Genomic DNA, 21,850 nt, shown 5'->3' on the forward strand with positions numbered 1-21,850 from the left:
TGGCCCTGGTGCATGGTAATTCCGCTAGCGGTAAACCGACGCAGGTGTGGATATGGCCATCGGACATTTCCTGGATGGTAATTGGGAACGAATGTATTTCTTGCTTTGATTTCTTCCAGGTGGTCCGTGGGTTCTACGCGATAACATCCGAGCACCAGACTTTTTCGGTTAGGGTGTCGGTAAGATTAGCGAGGTTTGGTAGAACGTAAAGCTTAAGATCATCCCATACCACGAGATTCTTAGGAGAATGGTTGCTTGCATCTGCTTGCCAAAGATCCGCAGTTCAAGCTCATTCAATCCTTGCGTCTACAAAACCTCAGGATCCCCATGGATGGCTGGGCGGTGAGCAAGGAGGAAGAACCCCTAGTGAACAGCTAATCTTTTCTACTCCGAGTAAATGAGGAATGCTTGGAGGTATCCGGTACCTCCGGCATTCTTCCGGTAAGGCGGAATATTAAGTGCCATTTGGAGTCAGATGATCAAGATCTAATCGACGCCGCCAACGAGCGGAGGAGGTACTAATCGACGGTCCACTGGGGACTGAGAACAAGCAGGTCATGCTAAGGGTAGCGTACATAGATCTGCAACACTCGAAGTACGCCTCAGCTAATCTGTTGGTCTTCCTCCGAAAAAAAAGCATCGACGTTGCATTAATACACGAGTCCTGGATCGGACGAGACCAAACCACTAAAGGGATTCAAATTAAATATTAAAACTTATTCTACAGCACAAGGGACACTGATCCGGACAGACCTAGAACATATATTGTCGCCAGAAAGAGACTGCAGGTTTTCCTGTATCCGGACCTGAGTTTCAGAGACCTTACCGTGGTCAAACTGGAACAGGCGGGAGGGGAGAGTGTATACATCTCCATAGCTTACACGGCTCACGACCGGTTAGTTCTACCAGAAGAACTACGACGTTTGACGTCCATCGTCACAGTGAAAAAAGCCAAGCTATTAATAAGCTGCAAAGGAAATGCGAGGCATTGTAAGTTTTTTTTTCACTTTATTATAAACGCAAACCTATGGGCCTGCAAGAGGGGTAGTGTACAAAAATTCGATTCAACCAGTTCGGAGAAGTGCGACGGTTTTGAGAAGATACTTGATATCACGCTACTAACCAATAATGGGACTTTCAGTATGAAGAACTGGAGAGTGTTTGGCTAGAGATCCTTCTCAGATCATATTTGGATATTTTTCATTTTAAATTTCGCTGTAGAGTTCCTCCATTCTTTCAGGGACTCCAGAAGGATCGACTGGAGGAAGTTTGATCAAGTTATTAAGAACAAACTCTCCGATGCGCGAAATGCTAACAAACGAACTGGAGTCGAAAATCTCGTGCCCTGTAAAATGCAGCAAAAAGACATTGCTACCGTCGTGGAGTGAAGATTTGTCCAAACTCAGGAAGCTTACCAAGGAAGTTTTTAACATATGCAACAGGCACAAATACTGGAAATCATACAAGGATCGCCTGACGAGCTAAGACTTGGCAATTGAAGCTGCCATAAAGCGGGCCTGGCTGAACTATTGCCAAAACATTGAAAGCACCAGCGAGTTTGCGAGGCTCAGTAAGATTCAGGCTAAGGAACGTAGGGGCCAATCCTTTCTTACAAAGTCGGAATCTTTTGGTAAGATCCTGGAGTCCCTAGTCCACTTCTCCGCCAGCGAAGAGGAGTCAAAAGTCTCCTTGGAGTGTAGCCTTGGAGCCCCAGATGCGTGGGATTATAAAATCAACTATACTATAAATATCTTCTCTGCATATAAATCTCAGGGTCCAGATAGCATAATGCCGGTGATGCACCAGAAACAGGGTTATGTCGGGGCTTATAGAGACTTAACGGTCGCTACACTACAAGCAATATACCTTAATTGAAGTAATAAAAAACTTGTTGTTTCTTTTTCGTTGGTGTGGGTATTTATTCTTGCAAATACCGATATTTCGGGAACCACTTGTTCCCTTCATCAGTGCTAACAAGCTTGTTACCACCCACCAACCCACCCACACCAACGAAAAAAAAACAACAAGTTTTTTATTACTAATTTTATTATTAATTAATCGTTGGAAACACCGCATAATTTCACTCTGAATATACCTTAGTTGCCTTCCTGAATATAGAGGCAGCATTCAACAACGTTAGTACAAAAGCAATCCAGGAAAACTTAATCAAAATAGAGTTTGGAGGGAAGCCTTTGGATTGGATAGTATCTAAGAAACAATCCAAATTCAACCTGATCTGGAAAGAAGTTACGTAATCGGAGCTGTGAACAGAGGAACGTCGCAGGGTGGCGCCGAAGTATTGGAGGGTTAAGAATGCCTGTATAGCTTTCTACACCCGCAAAAGAACCTTTGTAAGAAAAATGGGTCTTCTCTAGATGTACCATATGTTATGGGATTCTAGCCGCAACTGGATAATCGCGATTTACGGGTTAGAGCAACGTGGGGCGCTATAGCTCTAGCCAGGTGCCGTGGCAAACACGGGAACAACGGCGAGCAGCTAAATAGCTTTGACTCGGCTTCCAGTGCAGCGTGAATGTTGTAGCACTGGTCTGACCCGTCGAGAAGCTCAACAAGCTAAGAAGCTACCCTCCTTTTTCCTATTATGGAGAAGCCATGGATCGTTCCATCTTAATGTACAGCGACAGACTCTAAGCAAGAAATATAATACAACTAAGTTCTCTAAGATTCAAATTTTCAGATCAAAACTGAGGCTTTGCAATCCTGCTTCTACATCTCGTTCCCCTGGATTTCCACCTTAAACACGCTGTACCATCCAAGGCCGTTAGACTTCGTGAGTTCGGATGTTGGACACCTTGCGGTCAGATTAGCATCGTAGACGAGGTACCTCCGAAGCTCTGGGCATTTCCAAGGGACTATGTGACATACAAACTGAGCTTCAGGTTGAATTTGCTGTGGGCTACCCAACTAGGACAGAGCGCCCTGCGACTCTGTGTGGACATTCCGCAGGTTGGCGAGATAGTCTAGTGATGCAGTAAACAGTTTGGACGACATGCTCGAAGTTACTCTCCTCTGGATTGCCAGTCATAGAAACATAGAGGGGGATGAGCGGCCACACGAACTGGCCAGCCGCATAAAAATGCGTACACTGGCACTGGCCTATACGGGAGAGCCGACTTTGTCCACTATACAATTCGAATTGCGGGGAGGAGGGGGATTGCCAAGCTCTGTGAGTTGGGGCTTAAGAGTACACTCTAAGTCTCCCCTACTTGTCCTAAAACGCAAACTCACGGCAACATGTTCTTCGACAATGGTATCGAGGGTTCCCAGAATGTTCGCTATCTGTAGCTCGAGCCTGAATACCAGCGATATAAGCTGTCCATTCTGGGCCCAAGAGAGCTGCGACCCGTTAATTGAATATCGACCGCTAATAAGTTTCAGATATTTCTAGACTGTGCGAAAGCCATCTTTTTAATTGAAAATATCGTTGAACATTCGGCTGCCACCAAAAATGCTCTTTTCCGGGTGCTAGGTAGGTCGCCCGCCACGTTCTGAATGGGCGTCACAAGATCTCTGACTGCAGAATTTTGGAAGCAGATCGATGAACGGAAGGGAGTCAAGGCTTTATTGATCGCTGCGAGTGCTGGCGAGCATGACACGCTCGAGTTCCGATGCCGTGCAGAATCCCGGGAAGTTCAACGTATTGTGCGCTATGATAAAAGTGAATTTTCAGATCGCAATGATTTCAGAACCATACCATTCTTAGCCATATTTCATCTGGTGGAATTCAGCCTTTTGTGGATGAAATGGTTAGCCAACGTAGCAAGCGAGTGCGAGCTGCTTCTCTAAATAGAGAAAAAATCAACTCGGACTCAAACGGAATTAGGCTGCTGGGCTCGACGATCTACCCGCAGAGTTATTCATCGCTGCACTCGTACGGAAATTTTGGGAACTCGAGACTTTTCCCAGAAAGTGAAAGAAAGGGATGATCGTTAAGATTCCAAGATTGAAAGGTATTTGCGTACTCAATGCCGTCGTAGGGATATTAGCTAAAATTACCCTGGAACGCATCAAAGAACATCTCGAAAGCTTGATCGGCAGAGAACAGGTTGATTTCCACTCAGGATCCTCCTGCATTGATTACATTAACACACTACGAATCATTTTGGAACAGCGCGGAGTTTAGACCTGCGTGCTGCATCGAGGTAAAGTCCCAGAAGAATTAGCGACGTAAAGAGGAGTCCATCAGAGTTGTATCTTGTCACTAATATTATTTGTTCTTGTTGTCGGTGAAGTTCTTCATGCTGCCTTATCCGGAGGACTTAAAGGATTCAAATGGACTGCAGGATCTTTCCACAGACATTTCCACTGCGCTGATGATATCTGCTTGCTCTCTCAACAGCTCATGGTACCTTGACCACATGGCTCTGGACCACCGCACCAACAAAACCAAGGTTTTCAGTGTTCCTATCTGCATTTATAAGCAGAGCATCGAATGTGTTGAACAATTTGTTTATTTAGGAGGCGTTGCCTAAAACGTGAAAAGGCAGTTATCCCATAACTTGCTGGCTAACTTAGACGGTGGAGTCCACTATCACATAACATAAACCCGTGGAGGAGTGCAAGCGTCCCGGGAAGTTCTAGGGGGAGGTGAACCATATTTCAGTGAACCACATCGCCCCATTAGGAGTAAGTGGCAGCTATAAAAAGTTACACGATAAAGGAATTGAGGACAAACGTAAAATAATATATCAAACCGAAGGCTTCATTATTAATTATAAGGAACTGATGGGCATAGTCGTTAAACAGAGGTGACTGAGGCAATGAATTCGGGAAGCTAAGGGTCCGAAACGAACTGTAGTCTACGACGAACAGCATTACTTCATTCATAACTAATCTTGAAGTGCAGTACAAGATGAGTTCCAAAGTAAAAAATATTAAATGTTACTTAATGCACCACGAACGTGGAACATATTTGAATCGTGTTCATACTTGTCTCGAAGCACCTTGAGATGTGTAGGAGAGCACAATATGATATGTGAATTGATAATAAGGTGTGAATTATCTTTTGAGTGAACAATAGAATCTGGGATTCTAACCCGCACCATCTAATGGACTTGGTAATTTATCGCAGCTGAATCAATTCATATTTATCATAAATTTAGCAACCCTCATGAGTAACAATTCATTTAAAACGCCATAAGAAACTCAAGTATTACTTTACAGTCAATATTATCAAATTTCACCTGTTCTAAGTTTGATATAAAACAACGTGTGGAGGGAAACATCGAAGTTGTCGCAGAAATGATGTGAGCAAATTTGTTTGCTAAATTGAATGGTAAACATAGGTTGAATGCTGGTTCTAAGAAGACTACGGCACAGGGTGTTTTTTTTTATAATTTGAAGAAATCCCCTTAGGAATATGGTGAACGGTTGGATTAAGATTGACGATTCCAGCTTCATCAACTCTACACATCACAAACCGGCATTTGACAAATTTTAGGACGTAATAGGGATATTTTTTAGGTAACACTAATTTGTAGTTTCCTAACTAACATTACATTTTTTAGATCGCATCCACAAAAGCAAGTTACTAGACACATATCTACATGCGCTTTATTAAAATCTTCTTTCCACATAAAGATGCGGCGAACCATTTAGTCAAATAATGTAGAATCTTTGTCTGTGTCACATTTCATATGCTGAATTTACCTCTACGCAAATAGTTAACTAAAAAGATCCAGAGATGACGAATCGGATAAGAAAGCACATATGGGAGAGAACTCTCTTAGTGAATCACTTACACCGGTATGATACCTTCCACACTTGCACTGTAACTCTACTAAATTATCATCTTTCATAAATGTATTGTCTCCCATCGCGGCGCAGATACTTTCTACATTTATTCACTAAACACTATATGGAAATCTAATTAACGACATGTTTTCGGCAACGCGATCAGATAAGCACTGTTTCCCTTCGGCCACTACATTTGAGTGGGAACTTTCTTGCCGGTTAGAGCGTTCTATAATTAGGAAGACGTTGCAAAAGCATAACATAAATAAATGTAAATTTTTTTACAATATGTTATTGTTATTCCATTTGACGATATGGTGTTCGACATTTCTGCAAAATTTTCCTTCTCGCACGATGCATTTAGTTTTCATTATGAGGTAAATGGACGGTGATATTCTGTGGTATCCAAAACATGGAGCTGAGTTATTCATACTTAATTTCGTTATTCGGATTCATTCAATTTCTCGATAAAATGAAAATTTATTTTAATATTTGAAACGTAGCTATCTGTAGTGTTTGCCGTGAGTTGCAGTGTTTTGAGTGTTCTCTATGTCATTAATTCGTTGTTTTTCAGTCAATTTCAGATTAAGTTATTATATTCTTCTAGTGGGAAGAAGTGCGAACGATAAGAACCAGCTACTTTTCTATCATAAATATGATTCAGTATAGAATATTAACAGACTAATTGAATAATATAAAGTTTATTGCATAAAAATGGTACAGGGGTCACCCGCGTAAAGCGTTTCTGGTTGTGGTCAAGATTAAATGGTTGCACTCAGCGGATAATACTAATCAAACGTTTGATTGCGGTCAATTAATCTGATGTGGCAAAAATAAAATATTCTTCAAAATCGTATTCGAATTTGAAAATTTGGTGACGATCAAAAAAAAATATTCATACCTAAAGCTTCAAATAGCTTCAATTAATAAAAGATACGTAACAAAGTACGGGTTGTCTATGATAAAGACCTTTATAGAAATCTGCAGTACATAAATGATTGATGTTGTTATTGCTATCATTCTGAAAACTCCGATGCCAAAGAAACAATTCAATGTGGCAAATTAATTATTGAAAATAAGTCACGGGCTTCGTGGAGACAATTTAACCACATCTTTATATAAAAATTTGAATCTTTGGGAGGCACACTATCAGAACAATATATAGATCACATTCAAAATGCACGGAAGTTGTTGAGTTTTGATTGAGTCTGAGAATCTACAAATAATAGTTAAGGTTCCCTTGATTTCAAGACAAATAAATCTAAATACTCAGTCAGATAGGATTAGAGTTGTTCATTGTGAAGGTTTACCACGTGGCTATTTATTCTAATCTCTACCTTCAACACCTTATGCGAGAAAAAATATAAGTACTAACGAATATGAATTTTCAATTTTTTGGCAGAAAAAGAGAAAGCTTTGCCAAGAAATTTTAATACATCCACCGCGTAGTTCAAGATCACATATCATCAGATCCGTATTTACTGTAATCTTTGCAGAATCGAAATATAGCCAAGAAATTAATTAAATGGATTTGCTCTTGGCTATTGCTGGTCTACAGCGATAGAATGATATATTATCCAAAACAAGCAGTTTTATAGTGTTGACTTCACTTTAAAGGCACTTTTCACACTCAGAGCGCATTTAGTAGTGTTTTTAAGGGGGTCATCCCATGTGAAGGTCGTTTTTTCGCTTTTTTTTAGAAATTTTTTGTGAAGAACTGGATAAAGATATAAATTTTTCACCATATATTTAGAGCGCTAATTGGGCTCCTCGGAGCGGCCACTGATACCTACCTACCTACCCCTCGTTGAATAGATTTTGGACTATGGTGGCAGCACATTTTCAGTATGCAGTTTTGAGAAAAACGCATTTAAAAAGTAGAATATGATTTGTAGCCATAAAATTTTAACTGATTATTAATCTGTTATACCTAGTCCATAAGCCTTAGGTTTCTACAAAAACACATGCACAGCCTTGGCTTCAATTCTTGTCCTTTTAGTAAAGTCATTCGAACGTCATTCGGACCGACAAATACCCGCTTTATTACGGCGATCGACATAAATTTGGCATATGACTTATCACGTGTTCAACACTATAATTTCCGAACGACTCCGAATATCAAAAAATCACTTTGCCCATATATTCTACACTATAACTAAATACAATTGACAAATGCGATTCCGCGGATCCGACACACGGGATGACGCCCTTAAAATTGTGATTTTTCAGAACTGAAATAACATATTCATTTGCGATTTCTTTTATTTTGAAGATAAAATCTTCTTAAGTTTAAATGTAGTGTCTCAAAGACAAATCTAGGGAATAATAACAAACAAGTCAGGAAACCGGAATCTAGACGCTTCAGCTATGAAAGATTTTGTTTGTTTCTTATGTAAGTGTGAGTTGAGTGCAGAACTATCCCATTAGTGAATAGCCCGAAATGTATATGTATATTTAGCATTTCAAACTATACAATTTAATGTGATATTGATATTTAGTATTTTCAGTTGCAGTAAGTTTGAGCTACTGTAACTTTATTAATAATAATACGATTTTGATTGGGGTATCATGCTACCACCATAGTCTAGACTATTGTAAATCCTTGTGACTCTAGGATAAACTTAAGGGGGTTTTTAGTCAATTTCTCCAGAAACAAAGTAATGTACTATTATTAACTTAATTTGAGTAGATATCGATATGGAGAGTATTTTGAGACCTGGACACCGTATAGAGGCAGCTTCATGATTTTGTTCAGATTTTTCAGTTGGGTATTTTCCGAGAAAGGGTCCGTTAAAAAAATCATTCTTTTCAACCCCCCGCACTGCCCGCCTTTCTAACAAATATCAAAACTAAGAATGGCTTCGAAAAGTACTAATCGATACCTTTCATTTAGTACCCAACTCCCTTTTGCATGTATGAGGACTCTTCCTTAAACTCAATGTAGAAAAATGTAACTTACTGTAGGCGTTCACAGTTCCCACCTTTTCACAAAATTTGGTGTCAATCAGACGGGTAGACAGACATTGAACCGGTTTTAATAAGGTTTTGTTTCGCAAACAAAATCTTAAAAAGAATCAAGCAATTCAAATTATTAATGGCCGAGCAACTTCAAAAAAGTATCCGAAAAAATGTGGTGACACAAATACAATTCATATGAAAAAGTGCTGTTTTGCGTCTTCTTGTTAGTTGACCTGTATGAAATTTACTGACTTGCTTTCACAAAAAAAATTTTTAAAGAAGTCGGAATACCAGAATCTGGCGCTTCAGGTATAAAGGCTTTGTGTTCATCTTATGTGAGAAACTTTCTACGCACATTTTTCCATTCGTATATGGCTAAAAACCCCAAGTATTTCTTCATATTTTTTCCAAACTACAAGAAATATTTACATATTACAGGCGTAGATGTTATGCTCACCCTAAACAAACATTGCCTATTACCGAATACTATACTTATACATGCACGTACATAAATTGATCGTACACCTATTTTCGATTAACTTCAAGCATAAAAGTACACATATGTGAATATAAAGTACATATATTTTATACCGCTTGTTCAATGTACAAATATATTTATGTGAATTAGGCACTACCCCAAACTTGACATACATATGTCTGTCTCGAGTAATTGATATTAACATATAAACGATTAAAAAGCTAAAATGAAATGTTTCCCCGCGATCCCCCATTCACGTAAGCTCACTTTGTTGTGGTATTGACGAACTGATGTGTTATATACGTCATACTCGTTTTAGAATGCATGAAATTCACACAAAATGTAAAAGTTTCACCTTCAATAACTTTGTTAATAATAGTTGGATTTCCTTCAAGCTTCGCAGAGTTATGCCTTATGTTATCCACACTGCCGTACTTATAGCATGACTTTAATTGGCAAAATTTCTAAAATGTGGAAATATACCATTATTCACTTTATTTGTGCAGATATCCGAACCGGATGTATTTTGAGGTCTAGATTTCGTTTGGATACACCACTGTGATTTTTTCCAGATTTTTCGGTTGGATAGGTTCTGAGAACGAGACCAGTTACACTTTTTCAGGGTCATATTTTGAGGCCCTCACTCCCCTAAGTTTCACCCACTATCAAAAATATCATCAGTTTCAAAAAGTACTAGCTGAGCCATTCATTTGATACCCCACACAGCTACATTCTGTGAAAAAAAAATGCAGACTCACAAACACACTTGCTGTACGTAAAGGGAATAGCAGACCACACGCTCTAACCAGTTTTCGTGACATCTGTCCAGCCCTTAGCGAATAAATCGGATGTGGCAGACAGACGGACAGGCAGACATCGACTCGTTTTAAAAAAATAAGGTTTTGTTTCATACAAAGCCTTAAAAAGAACTTTTGCAAAATTCGACATGGAACTTTGAGAGATGAGAAAATTGCAAATGCTGACTGTGGAAAGTCCTCTTAATTTCTGAAGTGTAGCGCTACCGGTAGGATCATATACGAGAAATATTCTCAAGCAGCAAGCGAGTAAATCCTGCAGATCAAAAAGATTCCATTCATTTGTTGTAAATTTTTCCATGATCATAGTTTTAGGAGCTCAGTGCGTTGCTTTTGTATTGGCTAGACTGTGATTTTGGTGTTGTACTTAGATACTCAGCAGGCAATAAGTAGCTCCCGAAACGAGTACTTATTTGCGAAAATAAAAATTTTATTGTACATCGAATTGAATTACAGCCGAATTGGTTAAATAAGGAGGCGACCAATTACACCAAATAGTTCATCAACTTGTGTTCAAGGTGTGAGGCAGCGAATCAATGCCTGACGACTAGCAAAGCGGTATTATCTGTCCCATACATAAAAATGGAGATACCACACAGTGCAGCAATTATAAAAGTATCACCTTGCTGAGTACCACCTATAAGATATTCTCCGCTATCTTGCTAGATTGATAACCCCATACGCCCAGAACATTGGCTCATACCAAAGAGGCTTCACTCACTTCACTCAAATCAGCAACAGATCAGATTTTCTTTCTGCGGTGAACGATGGAAAAACTGTTGGAATATGGACATCAGTTGCACCATCTCTTCATAGACTTTAAAGCCGCCTATGATAGCATAGCCACGGTAAAACTGTACACGGCCATGAGAGAATTTATTATCCCGACGAAATTGATAAGACTGGCTAGGCTGACCCTGATCAATGTGCGAGGCGATAAAAGCAGCAGGGTCACTCTCAAGACCATTCGACATCAACAACGATCTACGACAAGGGGATGCCCAATCATGCATGATCTTCAACCTGGCCCTGGAAAAAGTGACCCATGATGCTGAGGTAAATGCGAGAAGCACGATCCTCTTTAAGTCCACCCAACTAGTGGCCTGACGATATCGACATCATGGGAAGAACGATCCGAGACGTACAAACTGCCTTTATCCAGATGGAGCAGGCGGCACATTAATGAAGGCAAGACAAAATATATGGTGGCAACGTCAGCACCAAAAACCAACCAACCAACAACATCAAATCGCCAAACGGCCAGACGGTCAAACGGGAAGAATAAAGATAGAAGAATACAACTTTGAGACCGTTGATAATTTCTCCTATCTAGGGTGGAAAATTACAACTGATAACAGCTACGATGATGAAATCCGCGCACGGTTGTTGGCAGCCAACAGAGCCTATTTCAGCTTATAAAAACTGTTCCGCTTGAAACTTTCACGATAGGGTCAAAGCTCTTACTGTACAAGGCAATGATCTTGCCAGTTCTCATATATTCCTCGCAGCCTTGGGTTCTTAGCAAGAAGAATTGCGAATTCTTGGCCGCGTTTGAGAGATCCCACCCGAAAAGTCTATAAGGGAAATATCTATGGTAGAAGAGAAGACGAGGCAGACCCTACCTGAGATGGGCCGATGGCGTTGGCCAGGACGCCAGGCAGATTTTAGGGATATCGAATTGGTGGACCTTGGCGCAAAACCGGGATGTTTGGAGTTCCTTATTAAAGCAGGCCTAGACCGGATACCGGTTGATGATGATGATGAATTTGTTTGTAAAAAGGAGTAGCTATGAGTTCAAGCTCTCCCTACGGCCTTACAAATCATGATTTTTATAAACGAACTTTATTTATCACTTAGAAATATATGCATTTTCTATTACTTTGCTCGGCATTGTAAAGAATCCAAATATTTCAAAGCTATCAGTTCTCGCCACTTGTACTAGGAAGAATGGTGTGATGTATTGAACGATACATTACCATATTACTCGGTTATGTTTTGTAATGTGGTATTAGATAGTTACGGAATTAACAAAAGATATTACACCAGAGGAGTAATATCATTATCACTTTTCTAGTGGGTGGTGATGCGGTAGTGTTGTGATGTTGTAATGTTAAGTGTGTTGTGATGACTAATTCCTAGCGTTAATCACACCTTCACATCGTCCTTCACGGGACATGGCTATTACCTTGTGAGGTCGATATCCTCTCTAGGTTTATCAGTGAATTTACCAAAACATGGAGTAAGTCTAGAAACATTCAATACTCTAGCTAAGAATTTAAGAATATGCATTTAGCATGTCAGATTTAGTACTTCGGGTTGTAAATTTACACGGTAAAAACAACTTTGAGCTACTGTAACTTTGTTACTAATAGTATGATTTTGATCAAACTTGGGGATAATATGCTTCATATTATATTTTATACTACTACCAACTTTTATAACTCTGAGATAAACTTAAGGGGGGCTTTATTCAATTTTCCCAAAAATATGGTAATATACTATTATTACCTTAATTTGAACAGATATCGATATGCAGAGTATTTTGAGGCCTGGGCACCATATACAGGCAGCTTCATGATTTTTTTCAGATTCTTCTGGTGGGTTGTTTCTGAGAATGGGTCCGTTAAAGAAATCATCACTTTCCACCCCTCCCACTCCCCGCCTTTCTAACAAATCTCAAAACGGCTTCGAAAAGTACTAATTAAGACCTTTCATTTGATACCCCACATGACCATATTTGGTGAAAAAATGATACATGTATGGAGACCTCCCCCCTAAATCTCAACGTAGAAGGATATCACTCCTGCATATCTGGGGGTTTGCAGGTCCAAATTTCGTGTCAATCGATATAGCCGTTTCTGAGAAAAGTGCGTGTGACAGACGGACAAAACCTTAAAAAATGAATTACAAATTGTCCTAGAGATTATCATAAGCTATATATATATCATATATTTGATTATCACTACCCGTATTTTACTCTGAATACCTGATCAATGCGCGAATAAGTTTGGTCCCTACTGTATTAAAACATGAGAAGACATTTCGCATATTCGTATATATATCTAATATCTCATTGGCATGCAATCTCAAATAGAAGAATGTAGTGAATTTCCCCCAAGCTAGGATGACTGCTCCATACTTCCAAACCGATAAATTATATATGATGTACATAGCGAAGTTATGTTATCATTTTTGACTGACAACCGTTCATGGCATGATAATATGCATATTATCATGCCTTGCGTCACCATAGGCAGCACTTTCTTCGAAATTCATGTAAAGCAACACAAAAACATAGCCAGATAAAAAGTTCAATTATACTCCCGCTACTGAAAATATGTGAATCATTCTATTTAAGTTGTAAAGATATATACTTAGAGCACTATGGGTTAAAGCAAACTTTCAGAATATAATAATGTAATCCATTATGACATCAATTAAACCTAATTACACAATTCTCGTGACAGGACGTTCGCCCCATTCCAGTTTCCTCAAAGTTTTTCACAGCACCAGAGCCTCCTAGCAATGAAAACCACCTTGCCACTACCGAAAGTTAATTATCTTTACAACGTTCAAAACTGTTCCATTCCGAATACACCTAACTCTACACGGCCACTGTTCTTCAACTAATAACACCATCATTCAACAGAGAATCTAAATGTTTTGTCTACATAATTCCTTATCCAACTCTGCCTCTACTGCTCGTTAGAAACACACCCTGGTGATGCCTACCAGAGTATGTATGGAGTTTCCACTATCGAAATTCAAACTGGAAGCTTGAAAAGTTTGACTCATAGGAAAATATAGTTCTTCAATCCCACTGAGATAAAAAAATCCGATATTTAAAAAGATGGAAAAGTTTAATGCAATTGTATTTGAAGTGGATAACTTTTGAGGAGGATGCAATATTCATGCTATAGAAATCAGAGGGTAATGCACAGAACATAATATAGAAGTTGATGGGCTACGAATTAAAAGCGAACCTAAAGGGAAGTGATTATAAGCAAGGTTATATAACAAGAAAGAAAAGATCTCTCTTTCTTAAGATATAAAATAAAAATAGTTTCTTTTTGGCAGAAGAATAGAGGAAGAAGTTAAGATTAATTTATGGCTTCTTATGTTCGTTGAAATTCATACCTTAAACTGAAATAGTAAAGCAAGTCGGAAACCGCCGCTCGCCGCTTCAGCTGTGAAAGGTTTTGTTGATTTTTTATGTAAGAATATTTGGATACACTATGGTTTCATCTATAAATAGCCCGTAGTGTATATATGTTGAATATTCAAGTCGATCTGGTACTGACATTTTATCTCTTAGGGAGTAGTAATTTGATGCAAAAGAGGCAACTTTGACTTACTGTAACTTTGTTAATAAGAGCAGGATTTCTACCAAACTTTCCAGTATGCTGCTTCATATCAAAACCTTAGTGCAAACTGCAGTAAATTTTCAAAATACAATAATATACTCTTATTAACCTTATTTTAGTGGATATCGTATCGGCGAGTATTTTGTGACTAAATACCATGTACATAGATCACCATAATTTTTTTCAGATTTCCGATTGGGTGATTTCTAAAAATGGGTCCTTGAAGTAATTGGACCCTTTCGAACCCCCACACTCCTCCCCTTTGCGAACAATGTCAAAACTAATATTGCTTCGGAAAAAAAAACGAATTGAAACCTTTCATTTGATACCACACTTGACTAAATTCGATGAAAAAAAATGTTGCAATCCGCCTTAAGTTCAACGTGCAGGAATGCAATTCACTGCATGTGTGGGGGTTTACAGTTTCAACCTTTCTATCAAATTTGGTATCAGTAGACCTAGCCGTTCCTGCGAAAAGGGCCTGGGACAGATAAATAGGCAGATTTATCAGTGGCATTGGTAGATCCAATCGATGCTATAGGGGTGGTGAGAAAGGTTGTATTGCCAAAGAGTGCAATAGAAACCCCAAATACCTACTACACGAAAGGAAGGAGAGACGGATAACCGGCATATTGTCGGAAGTGGTAAATACCCCGAATTTTGGAAAGCGTTAACTGCAATAAGAAAATGAGGTTCATTCAAAAAAAGGATTCACTTGAGCAGACTACCTACGAATCGAGATCGAGTCAGAAGAGTGGCAAAAAGAGCCCACCTATTTACATTTAAGCTGCCAATCCTACGGAGCAAGAGGGAATGCTTTAACGAATTTTGTTCGGAAGCGGACGTAAACCCTTAGAGGAGCGTCTATAGGATCGTAATGGGACGATTCAGAGGTCGCTAATCTCCGCAGATCATGCCACACTGTTCTCTTGTTAAAAATCATCTAGTGGTTATGACCCTTGCAAGAAGAAGAAACTGATAGCTTCCAGCGACCATTGAATGTAACAGCAAGTCCCCCAGCCAGCAGAGACAGCTGCTGAAGATCTAAGGTAAAATAGGAGATACAAAAGCCTCGGGCTTAGATAAGATACCAAATAGGGCCTTTAAACTCGCCGGTAAATACAGACCGGGCATGTTCACTGAAATGTTCGAAGCGTGCATGTCAGAGGCTATATTTGCTGCGATATGGATACAGACGTACTTGGGCTGCATATCAATGAAGGCAAGACAAAATATATGGTGGCAACGTCAGCACCAAAAACCAACCAACCAACAAAATCAACTCACACTGGTCGAACGGGAAGAATAAAGATAGGAGAATACAACTTTCAGACCGTTGATAATTTCTCCTATCTAGGGTCGAAAATCACAACCGATAACAACTACGATGATGAAATCCGCGCATGGTTGTTGTCAGCCAACAGAGCCTATTTCAGCTTACAAAAACTGTTTCGCTCGAAACATCTCACCATAGGGTCAAAGCTCTTACTGTACAAGACAATGATCTTGTCAGTGCTCATGTATTCCTCGTAGACTTGGGTTCTTAGCAAGAAGAATTGCAAACTCTTGGCAGCGTTCGAGAGAAGAATCCTCCGAAGAATTTTTGGCCCCCTACATGAAGATGGACGATTCCGTAGCCTCCATAACGACGAAATCTATGAGCGATGGTTGTGGATAGAATCCGGCTCAATAGGTTACGGTGGGCGGGTCACTTAATCTGTATGGATGAGGATGATCCCGGCCGGAAAGTCAATAAGGGCAATATCTATGGTTACTATGGTAGAAAAAGAAGACGAGGCAAACCCTGCCTAAGATGGAGCGATGGTGTAGGTCAGGACGCCAGACAGCTTTTAGGGATATCGAATTGGTGGATCTCGGCGCAAAACCGGGATGTCTGGAGTTCCTTATTAAGGCAGGCCTAGACCGGATACCGGTTGTTGCGCCGTTGATGATGATGATGCATACAGCAGAAGTTACTATTGTTGCCTAAGGCTGGTAAACCTCCAGCTGAACTACCCTTCTATGGACACTGTAAGGAAAATGCTAGAACGTGAAGCCAGATCAACTATTGATGCCATCAGGGTGATTACTGGCTTAGGCGAAGGCAATTCACGGAAAGGGCAAATATTGTGCTGTGGTGACCCTGGACATCATAAATGTGAATGCATTCAGCCAGTTGGAACCTAATACGGTATCCCCACCTATCTCACAACTATTGTCAACAGCTACTTACAAGAACGTAGGCTCTGGTATGACATGGATGACAGATTCTTAGAAGACTCTGTACTGGAGATGCTGCTGTGGAACATCATGTACAATGGGATGTGGGGTTTTACTTCTTTTGATAAGAAAAATCAGAGCTACGCACAAGAAGGCAGATTAGTAAATTACGATTTAATATTTCATGTCGATTCTTTGGATAAGAATGCTATAAAAGTGGAAAACTTGGAAAACACGCGAAAAGGGACAAAGGAAGAAGATGGAAGTGGGGAACTTTGACATTTCAAAGTATTTGGAATTCAAACGTTATTAAATGCGTTCTCGTATTACTATCTTGATATAACAAATATAATATATGTATGTAATAACAATTTAGACTTTTATTATTTCTTCCGTTTTTTTTTTCTGTATTATATTTCTTACTTCAATTATAGTTATTCTGAGTAGTTATTATATACATAACTATTGAAAGTTGTTAATTTTCAAAAATAATATAAAAAGCATCCCATTATTCTGGGGTTTCCTATACGGCAGGTAATGTGTATTAAATTCAATCAAATCAGAAATTGATATTTCGCTCTCGTGGCAACAATGCCTTTCAGGCAGTGACTTAGATCATTCTTTCACCAGGGATACCGTAACCTTTCCTTCAAGACAACTTTTGAATTCCTTTCTCCGGCCGGAATCATGCTAATCGGTGAGCACGTGAAAATTGTAAAATGAAGTATTGGGAGCAGAACTGTTAAGAAACCCGCCAACATTTCCATAAGGGGTCCAGTAGCATGCAAGCATGTGGCAACAGTCACTAATGCACATGCCTAGATGTGGCTAAACTTACACGGTGACTATTTGCCTCGACTCGAGATCGTCTCTTCACCACTCCTAAAAGTCCAGGTTCATTACAAGTTCAACGCGTGAATAAGGTTTTACACGATAACCCAGGTGACGAAAGTTTGATTGCTACTTAATAAAGCCTTTCAAAAACTGCTGGCATTGCAAAGTCCGAGTTGATGTTTCTTGTCTTTCTTCCATGCCTGAGTTCAACCCAAAATGGTCTGTTGTCAAAGCAGCGATCCTTTCTTTTCAAGAATTTAGTGAGGAGAGCACTGGCTACTGTTGCATATTACCTCTGTGTGAATCAACTTTTAGAGGGTCTATGGCACATTTTGATTCGCTATGGACATGTGTTTTTACATATGTAGGTATCGAGCAAAGATGGTTTAGTGGTTAGAGCACTAAGCTGTTGCATGGGAGATCGTGGTTCAAATTCGTTGGTGGCAACGGAACTTATATCATGACTGAATGTGTACTCTAACGGGTACCATAGTCCTGTAGTGCAAATGTTATGGTTATGTTATGGTCGTGAAAAAGTGCTTTAACACACAACAAGGACCTGATCCAATTAGATTGTTACGTCAACGATTACTTTGACTGTTACTATCACTTTGCGCAATGGGTGAAAATAATGTGTTTAACGCCCGTAAGGGTCAATACCACTGTCTAAGTATTGGCTCCGAAATCTATTCAAAGTTGCAAAGATATAGACATGAACATTTCCATCGATATTTTCAATGATGTATATGTATCCATAATGCAAATATTGAACACTATGGGCATGAAAATCAATCGAAACACTTACATATATGTGCCGCAAACCGACTACAAACTGTATAAGCAATGCGGTGGGATCCTTGCCCGACGCTGCGGAACCGACGTGAAACGGTTAGAAGGCCATTTATCTATATTTTTTCGATGCTTAAAACTAAAAGCAGGGTTTTCTGAAAACCACAAAATCCGAGTTGACCAGACAGATATCTTGAACAATTTTTGTTCGGTGGACAAATTTACATATGTATATTCAGAATTGCTTCATCCTCGACACAACGTAGGATTTTTCCTTTCCTTTTTCATAATATGCACATACTTCCAATTTACTTCGTGCACAAAAGCACGATATGCACATATACAGTATATATATTGAATACTGCTGGTTTAATGTACAAATATATCTATTTGAATTAGCCACTACCCCAAAACTCCATTAGCATATACATATAAATATATACATATGGCTGTCTCGAGTAATTGATATTGATATATAAATAATTAAAAAACTAAAACGAAATGTCTGCCCTCACCAATTTTCGTGACAATCGGTCTAGCCATTTCCGAATAAATCGAGTGTGACAGATAGACAGACATGCAGACAGACAGACGAACAGGCAGGCATCGACTCGATTCTAATAAGGTTTTGTTTCACACAAAACTGTCCCCTTTTTATTTTGAATAGGTTTGATAAATTTTCTAGCAGTCCCGACTATTTACCGATTATGGATATGTTGTTTATTCTTTTTTTTAAATAAATTATTTTTCGACCTTTTTAAAATTGTATAAAATCCAGATCTTCACTATCCTAAATGATATCTTTAATGATGGCAGCAAGTGCAAGCCTTCAAAGCATAGAAATTTGTACTTATTCCAGTCAACGGAATTCTGAAGCTTTCGGTTCTAATTCAAGGAACTCCAATTGCTATAGTGAATTCAATTGTTTTTTAGAAAACATTATGAATTACAATTACGGTCGTCTCATTATATTGAAGTTTAAGTTTATAACATCACCAAAGAATGTACATATTACAATTTAGTTAAATAATTTTAGTGATACTAGGCTAGGCGTTGGCGGTTTTCTCGCCGTAACTTTTATTAACTGTCTAGATATTTTTACTTCTTTATTACTATGAAGGACTACTCCAATTTCTTATTATTTGCAAAATAAACCCTTTTTTAAGTATAGTACGAATGTAATTGTATCTAGTTTGCGCCGTGACGAAAGGGAATATTTTACTACGCTGGTCCAGGAAGCGCAAAACGCCGCAGATAGCAAGTGTATACTGCATCACGAAAGAACTTGCATGGGGTCCTAAATCTCTCGATGGTCCTGTGATGGACGTTAACGGTCCAATCATTACCACAATAAGAAGCAGCTGAAGAGATGGAAGAAACACTTCACCATGATTCTTAAGCATATCACATCTTATGAAGTCCCCCCTATTGTGGACGAAATAACTAGTCACCGTAACATACCCCCAAACAGAAGAATTCACCTCGCAGACCTGTACTTCCACTCGTACCGAAATCTTGGGAATCTGAGATCTTTTGCAGAGAATGGAGGAAGGGGGTAGTCGTTAAGATTGCAGAGAAAAGAACCCGCCATGAGTGCGTCAATTGGAGGATATCTGTGTGCTCCCTGCCGACGCAAAGATAATAGGTAAAATTATCTTGGAAGGCATAAAAAAATACCTCAAAAGCTTAATCAATAGAGTGTAAACTGGTTTACGCTTCTTATTCTCCTGCATTGATCAAATCAACAACGGATCTTTTTGGAAATAATGTTCAAGAAGGCTTGCAAAAGCGTGAACACGGAGTATATCTGGCGTGCTCTACATTATCAGAGCGACATATGATAGCGCAAAATGTCACGTGCTGCCTCGAGGTAAAATTTTAAAAGAAGATGAGGTCCAAAGTGGAGTCCACCAGAGTTGCATCTCGTCACTGATATTATTTTTTCTTGTTATCGGTGATATTCTTCATACTGTGTTATCCGGAGTATGTGGAGGAGTTAAATTGCCTTTCTTCTTCCTTAAATACTTCAACTACGCTGATGACACCTGTTTGCTCTTTCACCGGGCCATGGATCTTGACCAAATGGCTCCGTATTTGGAAATAGAAGCAAGTAGAGTTGGATTGAAGATAAACAGCAACAAAACCCAGGTTCTCAGTCTGCTGGCCTTCGCTTTCTTCCTATCTGTAATAATGGCCAGAGCATCGAAGATTTTGTATACCTAAGAAGCGTATTTTCAGCCATTGGCACCGAATGAGGCTGCCTTGTCTAAAATATGGAAATCCAGTTATATTAATACCAAACAAGTTGAGATTGTTCTATCCTAGTGTTTTTTCTTTGTTGTTGTATGAGAGTACCCTATGGAAAGTGACCACCACTATTATTCGAAAGTTCTAAGCTTTCATAAACGCTTGTCTGCGACATATAATTGAAGTATGCTGGCCTGATATTATTTCAAACAAATAGCTTGGTTGGTGCACAGACCAGATACCCGCTTCTTATGTGATTATAAAGTGGAAGTGGTAGTCACACATTAAGGAGGGGCGGCTACAGCATATAGTGGAAAGCATTGTCCCAAGATAGCCGACAAGCGGGTCCCTCAAAGGAGTTGAAGCGCATTTCAATGAACCGTGTGTGATGGTGCGTAGATGTGGTTGACGCGGTATGTCCCAGTAAGGGGTGGATAGCAACCGTATATTGTTCCACACAAAACCTTAAAAATAAACACTGAGGAAAAATCGATATTTGCAAAAGCATACCGGATTTGTCCCTAATTAAAAACGGTCAACCCACAAGTTGAACACTCAAATTATGGATTTTTAAACTTTTTTTTATCTGATTTTTATGTTTTAGTATTTGTTCCTGCTTTTTCAACTTGATTATTAAAGTTCATCTCTGCAAATTTGCTGATGCACACTTAACGTGAAAGTAAAACGTTTGTAGGCGTGTGTGAATGCAGCTACTTCTCACAGAGAATTAGCTTCGATCACAACTTAAATTTATTAATGGTAACATATGCACCAAATTTTGCACTTTTGTTACCTATTATTCGCTATATATAAACATAATCGAGAACCTCAAAAGAGAATTTATATTTTTTAGGCAAAATTGTAGATATATAGGAAGCGAAGTTATTTTTTATTGTTGGTTTTGTTAACGCAAATCATTAATGAAGAGAATTCTTGTAGATAGTAAATCGATTGAAACTAAAAATCACAAAGTTGAATCTACAGATAATGGCATGGATAATCAGCAAAATGTAACAGAAAATATGAATTACTCACCTGCATACTATCAATGAAATTCTAACTAAGCCTAAACGCACGTTTTAAACTTTTCGCATACTCTCAAGTAACAACATGCAAAAACTTTGAACAAACGAAATCAAGCTTTTATATCGAATTTGTTAGAGATTCGTGTATAAGTATATATCAAAAAATTGCCATTACCCAATCCCGCAAGCTATCATAGTGAATGAAAATCTTTTGTTTTAAAGTTATACGTTGAAATTAAGAACTTGTTTAAAAATTTCAATCAAATTAACTTTTGAAAGCATCACAAATCAAAAATATCAAATCAACGTAATAAAGCCATCCCAAGTGTAACTGTGTAGAGAAAAACAGAAAAGTATTTTAGGATC

The 21,850-nt window shown here is 38.9% G+C and overlaps 1 protein-coding gene across 7 annotated transcripts in view; it reads right to left on the reverse strand.

Moving 5' to 3' along the window:
- The window catches only part of LOC119656787 (anoctamin-4), a 58,759-nt gene that overhangs the window by 13,083 nt on the left and 23,826 nt on the right, over positions 1-21,850 (reverse strand). Inside the window, exon 1 of one of the 7 annotated variants that reach the window (XM_038063385.1) lies at positions 13,457-13,706. The exons of 5 other annotated variants lie outside the window; for them this stretch is intronic. In XM_038063385.1, coding sequence (XP_037919313.1) covers positions 13,457-13,486 — 30 coding nt within the window. In that variant the 5' untranslated portion in view covers positions 13,487-13,706. Of the gene's footprint in view, positions 1-5,762; positions 5,948-13,456; positions 13,707-21,850 lie in introns of those variants that run through there. One more of the 7 variants, XM_038063384.1, reaches the window with a different exon arrangement.

Source organism: Hermetia illucens, chromosome 5 (assembly GCF_905115235.1).
Source record: "Hermetia illucens chromosome 5, iHerIll2.2.curated.20191125, whole genome shotgun sequence".
Classification (NCBI taxonomy): Eukaryota; Metazoa; Arthropoda; class Insecta; order Diptera; family Stratiomyidae; genus Hermetia; species Hermetia illucens.